The sequence below is a fragment of the Patagioenas fasciata genome, chromosome 2 (genome assembly GCF_037038585.1).
Source record: "Patagioenas fasciata isolate bPatFas1 chromosome 2, bPatFas1.hap1, whole genome shotgun sequence".
NCBI lineage: Eukaryota > Metazoa > Chordata > Aves > Columbiformes > Columbidae > Patagioenas > Patagioenas fasciata.
The window spans coordinates 17,204,901-17,213,515 of NC_092521.1; the positions used below are offsets into that span (position 1 = coordinate 17,204,901).

An 8,615-nucleotide genomic window follows, 5' to 3' on the forward strand; every position below is an offset into this window, starting at 1 on the left:
CTGCCTAAAATGCCATTAACCATTAAGAAAGAACCATCCTCAGGGAAATAAATACGTGAAAGAGGAGGGAAAGATGGCAAGTCAAGAGAGAAACTGAATCCCTAGGAATAATAGAGTGCTATTCCAGCTCTGAATATTTTTATACTAATTCGAAGTTATGAATATATATAAATTATGTTACATTCAACGTACAAATTGTTTTAGGTATTGACCATAGGCCAAAATTTAATCGGCACGTATAAACAATGGTCAAAAGGAAAAATTCCAAATAAACATATAAGTGGAATACTGTGTGGGGCACTTTTCTGGCCTCCAACCAAAATAGGATTATGTGTGTATTTGGATGAGACAAAAGGCAACTGCAAGCACACCAAGCTGAATTACTTTTAGGTAGTTTTTGTTGTTTTAACGTCTGCCCAATAGAGCAACACCTACCAACATTACAGCACCATCTTTCGTTCACATACCATGGCCTGCCTGTTGAGCGACCTTTGAAAGAGGCCTGGCTGCTGTCCTTCCTCATACTATTTTTTTTGTCTTCATGCAACAGTATTTTCAGTTCTCATCTAAACAGACCACCTACCCTGAGCAAATGGAAACAGAAGTCTTCACTTGGTTCTTGCTTCTGCCTTTTCCTCCATGCTTTTCTTTTCTTAACAGATCCTTTTTTTTCCCACCTTCTGATGACACCTTCTCTCCCCAGTGACTTACTGTGTAACATTTAGGAAAAGTTAGTAACATTTAGAAAGAATTAACAGATCTTCTACTGTTAGTTGAGCTAACATCAGTAACATTTAGAAGGAAATACAGTAGGGATAAAAAAGGGGGAATTGGTACCAAAGGCCAAGGTTGACATTTTGGTGCTTAGGAAAACGTTTTTCCTGGGCTTTCTTCTCCATCTTTCTTAGTCCCTTTCCAGCCACCATCGTCCCACTCCCATCACAGTGAATCTGCAGCCCTTTTGCTGGGTGACAGCAGTGGTGCTCAGCAAGCTGTATATTTGCTTGCGTTTTCTATCCGTACCAAAGAGGAGTGGGTATCAACGTAAGCGTTACCCAGTTCTTGTCATAGTGTGATTGGTGCAAACGTCTCCCCGAGACCTGCTCTGGTGACATGGTGCCATGTATCTCCCACCTCATCCGCAGCTCTCTGTGCCCCCTTTCTGTGTGTCTCCTCCAGAACTTTTCAGCAGTAAAGGGGTAATAAATTCTTGGACAGCCTGGATACTTCATGCCTTTCTAATTAAATATGTATAACATGTCTAAGATGGTTGACTTAGTTTTGATAGAACAAACCAATTCATACTTTACTTTTAACCTGAGGGGCAAGGAATCTGCATTTTGGTTGAAACCCGGTCATTCCCACAAAACTGTTAGAATCACATAATGGTTTGGGTGAAGGGGCCTTCCTAATACAGCTCTTCACGAAAGAAAACATAAATTTGTGTGAGCATGGTCTTGCAGGTTTGTTTAATGTGTCTTTCTTTTTTCCTTTTGTTCATTATGTGTGTGTTCCATGCAGACTCCCAGGCCTTTAAACATCATAAAGCAGAACAATGGCGAGCAGATCATTAGGAGAAGAACAAGAAAGCGCCTTAACCCGGAGGCACTTCAGGCTGAGCAGCTAAACAAACAGCAGAGGGGTAGCAGTGAGGAACAAGTCAATGGAAGCCCATTAGAGAGGAGGTCAGAGGATCATTTACCTGAAGGTCACCAGAGAGAAATGCAGCTTCCCAGCCTCAGCAAATATGAGGCCCCAGGTTCATTGACTAAAAGCCATTCTGCTCAGCAGCCAATATTGGTCAGCCAAACTCTGGATATTCACAAAAGGATGCAACCTTTGCACATTCAGATAAAAAGTCCTCAGGAAAGTACTGGAGACCCAGGAAACAGTTCATCAATATCAGAAGGGAAAGGAAGCTCAGAGAGAGGCAGTCCTATAGAGAAATACATGAGACCTGCGAAGCACCCGAACTATTCACCACCTGGAAGCCCTATTGAAAAATACCAGTACCCACTTTTTGGACTTCCATTTGTACACAATGACTTTCAGAGCGAAGCTGACTGGCTGAGATTCTGGAGTAAATATAAGCTGTCTGTTCCTGGGAATCCACACTACTTGAGTCATGTGCCTGGCCTACCAAATCCTTGCCAAAACTATGTGCCTTATCCCACCTTTAATCTGCCTCCTCATTTTTCAGCTGTCGGATCAGACAATGACATTCCTCTAGATTTGGCGATAAAGCATTCCAGACCTGGGCCAACTGCAAATGGTGCCTCCAAGGAAAAGAGTAAGGCACCACCAAATGTAAAAAATGAAGGTCCCTTGAATGTAGTAAAAACAGAGAAAGTTGATAGAAGTACTCAAGATGAACTTTCTACCAAGTGTGTGCACTGTGGCATTGTCTTTCTGGATGAAGTGATGTATGCTTTGCATATGAGTTGCCATGGTGACAGTGGACCTTTCCAGTGCAGCATATGCCAGCATCTTTGCACGGACAAGTATGACTTCACAACTCACATCCAGAGGGGCCTACACAGGAACAATGCACAAGCTGAAAAGAATGGAAAACCTAAAGAGTAAACCTTAGCACTTAGCACAATTAAACAGAAATAGGTTTCCTTGATGGGAATTCAATAGCTTGTAATGTCTTGTGAAGACCTATAAAGCACTTCATATAGAGAGCATGCCTTATCCAATATTAAATCCCTTGTTCTTTTATTTTTCTTTTATTTTTCTTTTATTTTTCTTTTTTCTTTTTTTTTTTTTCCTTTTAAATGAGTGGGTTACCAAGGAAAAAAAAAAAGCAGTTGGATGGTGGCCAGAAGGGGGAGAAGATAATTATATGGGACACGGCCCACCAAAGCTAGCCAGAATGCAGTGGATCATGGTGAACAACCTTGAGAAAATTTTAACGGGAAATTAATACCTTTGCTATTGTGTAAGAGACATAACTGGCAAGAGAGCAAAGATGTGTATATGTATATACTGCTGCAGGGGTATAGTGAACATATGCACATTGTATATAAGAACTAGACTTGTTAAATATACAGATGTTAAAAGGTCATTTTCTTTTCTTTAATTTGGGCTAATTTCTGCCCTACAACATGCCTTAGGATCACTTTGCCCTCAAAGCTTTGGCAGTAATTTCATCTAGATATTCTCAGACTCAGCTGATTTTTAGCTACCATTTTATCACTATGTTCTTTCTGGCACACTTTAGTCTAGGAAAACCATTTTGTGCAAGCGATGTCTCTAATACAGAAGCCACACTCCAGGTTTAATTTGCATAGAACAAGGTAACCTGCTGTATTTTATTTTAATATCTTTTTAATATATTACATTTCTAAACCTTAATGTCTAAGGTTACTTCTCCACAGGCTTAACATTGCTATACATACCAGTCAATCCCTTCAGTAGACTTATACCAGCTTTTGCTAAGTAGCATTAAATGTCTTCATAGTACTTTTTAATACTTAAAGCTTTGTTAAAACTATCCATGAAGGGAACGCTCCTCAGCATAACTGCTCAGGGAAATAGGGCTAAATAACTAAATATTAAATAATTGGTTAAAGGTGCTGTTAGACGAGCCTCAATGCTTGCTACAAGGGTGTACAAGAACTGACTTCAATCATTTTCATTATAGTGTCCCAACCAGTAGTTTATTGTTTTGCCACAGGGATGAAGAAGATATTACAAGCTACTGGATGCACTGTCAGATTAACTTATTTCATTAAAGAAGTTGGGAGAACAAATAGAAAAAACCTTATTTTTCTAGTAAATATTAATGTATTACATTTCAAATAATGGTGCCTGACATATTGAATAATTATTTTCTACAGTGTACGTATGCAACAAAGATATTCCATCATGCATTAGAGTCAGTTCTGGCTCTGCCTCGCTGTTTACATTTGCAAATGTAGCAAACAAGGTAATGAAGCAACTATTTCTATTGCAGTAGGTATCTTTTTTTTTCTGTGTGTGTGCATTAAAGTTGTAAACGATAACATGAAATGAATGAAATTTGTTGATATTAATGGTATGGAAAAACAAGAAGGAAATGAAAATATTTTTATGCCTACTTAGGAAAAAAAGGGTAGCACTATTCATTCCAAGTACTTTTGTATTCTTAAGCTCTTAACTCACATTGTTATGCTTAAAATGATAAACATATATCCTCTTTTTATTGCTTTGTCTGTGTTTCAGAAGAAACATTTCAGAAATTATTTTGATAAGTGCTGTTTGACGATGCAGCACTGATGTTTTATTGCATTCTGTAGTAGCATTGCACTCCATTTTTACAATATTACGCAGTTGCTTTTTTGTTTTGTTTGGGTTTGTTTCTTTTTCGCAGTGCAGGGTCTTAGTTCCTTATGGTTGGATGGCAGGTGTAGCTCAACTGGTTCATGAATGTTGCAGTGAATGAAGTTTAAAATGTCTTTCTGATATTATGTTGTCTTTTATTTCTCCATTCATGCATTTTATTTTTTAAAATGTTCTATAAAAATATCTCTGGACTAAGTCCTCACTTGAGATTATATGTAAAGGGTCCTATTCTGATCTCACTTACATGCCGCCTTTCTCAGATTTTCATGTAATTGAAACTAAAGCATCATAAAAAAAAAAAAAAAGTTCTTGTATTTAACTTACCTGAATCTCACCACTCTCCCTTCTAGAATTTGGTGCACTTATAAGATACTTAACCAGATAGACAGGGAGGTGGAAGATAAAAGGAGAGGTGATAGGAAATGTTTTATAGGGGTTGGCAAAAGGAAAACCAGGGAGGAACTGGCCTAAACGTTCAGCACTTTGATAGTCTTTTGAAAACTAATGTGCCTAAAGCAGCCAGCAGTGAACATCACCATGCATGAGGAGCACTTACACAGCTGAGCACCAAAGGTCTTGCTGACCTTGGCAGTATTTTAGGTGTTACTTTTTCACAATGGTGAAATGCTATTGCACAGTTTCTCTGATTTGTTAGGCACAGACAGGCTGTTGTTCAGCATTAGGCTTGCATTCCTTCCTGCTCCACCCATTGCTTCTATACTGGTGAGCAGCATATGAAAAGTCCCACTCAATCTGTTCATGATTGAGTTCTATAACCCTTCAATAGTGTTCTAGATTAGCAAAGGATATTGGGCCACATTCTTCTTCTTCCGTTTTTTAGATGAATCTCCTGCTTGATACCAGTGCCAGACAAAGTCTGGTTATGTTTTTACTATTGTTCTCCAGTAATAAGTTCTGACTTGGTTTTTGTGGATTTATTTCTGTTGGGTATTTTTTGTTTCTTTTTTTTTTTTCTGTGGGGACTGAAATAGATTGCCCTCGTTTTGTTACGTCAGGGTCCAGCATGTGTCCTTTTCAGCTTTTCCAAGAAACTCGTTAGACTCACTTAGCAGTGATTTTTATCAGCTTCAGAGGTAGCTGCCTGCCGGTTATCATTAGTTACTGGTTCGACTTACTTCATCTAAGACCTACCAGTTCTGTAGCTTCTTCATTGATGGAAGCTGCACCTCCATGGCAAAATATTTTAGGGGGGACATGTGCATTGTAAGACTTGAGCACCACCCTGTACTTCATAACACCTCTTGCTAAACTCAGAAGCAGAGGCCAATAGCAGGAAATACACATATCAAGGTTTGGGGATGAGGAGAAATGAAATCTTATGAGTGCGAAGAACAAGACAGATTTTTGAATATTAGTATTGCACACTTAGATGGTGCAAATAAAATTTGAAAAAAGTTCGTTGTTCTTGCCATGACATATTGAGATGTTCTAAGATGTCTGCTTTGTAAGAAATGCAATTTTGCCATAGCCTGTTCTCTTTATTGGGGTGAAGGGAACACAGTTTTGTTCCATAACAGAGAGGTGACTCCATCCCTCTTTCAGATCCCCTCACAACAGATCTTAAGCAAAAGAAAATAAATCCTGGCACTGAAAAAGAATAATCTTATTTAATAACTCTCAGGTAGAAACCAACTTTAGCACACACAAGTATTTGATCAACACATGCTGCATTTTGATCAACTTACAGCACCGAAAATCAAACTTTCAAAGAATCTTTGCTCTCAACTTAGTGGTGTCTTCAAGGTTTTTACTTCTCTTTCTGAGGAATGGTATTTTGAGATCTTAAAATATATCTCAAATTGGTCCACAAAATAAGTAGATAGTTCAAAACCAGAGGACTTGTGGTGCCTGTCATTAATCAGATTGCAGAACAAGAACAACATTTGCATTCACTCTATATAGCAGGAACCATCATGCAGCACGTTCTTCAAAGTGGACTGTCTTTAAGGCATCCCTTCGTGCCTGCTGCCTCCCAGGTTCATGCAGCAGGAGACAAAGATTTTACAGAGCAAGGTTTGCATTCAGGTGATGAACCCAGAGTGCTTTCCATAAGAGGTTTTCCACCTAATTGACGATGTGCTGATGAAATTCCCCCCATATTTGTTCGTGGACCATCCAGAAAGGGGGAAGTATATCAGACACTTGTATCTCATTTTTGCCTAGAAAATGTACTGTTGCTCATTGCGGCAATTTTAAAGACAGAAAACTTAGAGACATTTCAAAAAGTTGAGGCATGCTGTAGGTGAGAGATTATTTTTGCAGTTAGAGGGGCAGCAGGACAAATGCGACTGAGGATAATTGTATACAGTGCTGAAACGCAGTGGTTGTGCAGTGAGGAGACCTGATTTGGCAACTGTGGATTAGTGTACAGTTTGGGGATGGACTTTCAAGTCCATCTTTGGACTGGACAATGTTGCTTTGTAGTCATAACTACTTTCTTTATGTTCTAAGGATATTGTCTACCATCTGCTTTTTGCCCATGATGTCTAAATAAATTCCTGTTCCTGCTCCTGTATTGATTTTTCTTGGCTGACTTAACATGCTAATTCCTAATACTGGTCAGGAAAAGCCAAAGAGATTAGAAGTTCACTTGTGTTCAGCCAGAAGGGTAGACATATTTCCTTCTGCTTCTGTGGAGACAGTTATGCTTGGCAAAGAACAGCAAGCAATTTGTCAGCATATCTCAAATGTGACAGATAAGTGAGAAATCCCTTCTAAACTTTTCTATAAAGTTAAGATGAGCCAAGTAGAATGATTTACATGATTTCCTCACCCCAGAATAGGGTTGCTCCCTACCCTCCTCTTCACAATTTCATTTCATTCAGCCAGCTCTGGAAAGCTGGCAGTTGGTGAGATGCTACCTATACAGTAATCACATATACCCAAATTTACCCCTTTTTAAGAGGATAAAAGAAAATTATTTAATGGCTACCAGCCAGATAAATACTGGTTTCGTTTGTTTTTTGAGTACACTTAGTAAAGTAAAATTCTTAGACTAAACATTTTAACAGCAACCACAGTTTTCCATTCCTATCATTTCGGCCTCTGAGCTCTATGTAGAAGGAGAACAGGAGAAAAGGAAACATCTCAAAATGCCATTGTAAATTTAGCTTATAGAAAATTCACCAGCAGGAAATGAAGAGAAAAAAAAAAGAAAAATAATTTTAAAAAGTACTTTATAAAGAATGACTTCATGTTGCTAAAAACCATCATTAAACCTGTAGCCATGATTTGACTCTAGAATGTTGGCTCTTAATGTTTTGTCCTTACAACACATGAATGTGTTTTTTGTTTTGTTTTGTTTTGGATTTTTTGTTTTGTTTTGTTTTTTGGTTTTCATAGTGCATGTTCATTTCTACTCACAAACATGTTCTTGGTGTATTTCTTATGCAAACAATCTTCAGGCAGCAAAGATGTCTGTTACATCTAAACTTGAATAATAAAGTTTTACCACCAGTTATAAATCAGATTCATGTCATTGTTTCTGGGGAGGATGTAATGTCATGGTGTCACAACACCATAGCGGGGTCGGGGAGGAAAACAATGCGGAGTCAATCTGCTCTGAGAACACAACAAGGCCCGACAGCATCTGTGAGTAACAACTGGTGATTATGGATGAAAGGCAAAGGCAGAACTACCTAAATGGTAAATGCCTGAAAAGAGAGGAGCTCCTTCAAAAACAGATTAGCCCTATTGCAGTCCCTCCATTAAGCACTCTAGATGTGATCCAAAACTCACTCAAGCTAATGACAGGATTTAGAGTGAAAGTCTGTTTCAGTGGGGTTTTAACTTTTTTCAGTACTCCAGCAGCCTGCCATTACATTGCTGTTTTTTTCTGCTGTCCCAAAGAGAAGCAAACGCTAGAGTAATTTTGAGAAATTATGTAAGAAGGGCTGTGGTGATCTTTAAATAATCCCTGATGCTCAAGACCGTGGTTTCACATCATGCCCGCAACTCTTCCAGGAAATCCTGCTCGGTCCCATCACACAGGTTATTGACCCAGTGGTGACAGAAGAACAAAATACCACCTACAGCGCCGCCACCACCACTTTCTGCGGCAACCTTGGAGGTTTCTTCAGAGATCCCGAATTGAAGCACTGACCAAATCAGCTCAGCTTGGCATTTCTGTTCAGATGAGCTCATAGCCCAGGGTGGTATGGCTCCCAGCCACCATTTCCATTATGCTGTAATTTCCTTTCTCCATAGGTTTTTGTCTCATCTTCATGGTTGAGGGACTGTTCGCTCTCATACGAAATAATGTTTTAAAG

At 38.9% G+C, this 8,615-nt stretch overlaps 1 protein-coding gene across 7 annotated transcripts in view; it reads left to right on the forward strand.

Moving 5' to 3' along the window:
* The window catches only part of TRPS1 (transcriptional repressor GATA binding 1), a 216,033-nt gene extending 208,222 nt beyond the window's left edge, over nt 1-7,811 (forward strand). For all 7 annotated transcript variants that reach the window (XM_071803843.1, XM_065831818.2, XM_065831823.2 and 4 more), the window contains one exon: nt 1,522-7,811. In XM_071803843.1, coding sequence (XP_071659944.1) covers nt 1,522-2,583 — 1,062 coding nt within the window. In that variant the 3' untranslated portion in view covers nt 2,584-7,811. The remainder of the gene's footprint in view (nt 1-1,521) is intronic.
* The last annotated feature ends 804 nt before the right edge of the window (nt 7,812-8,615 follow it).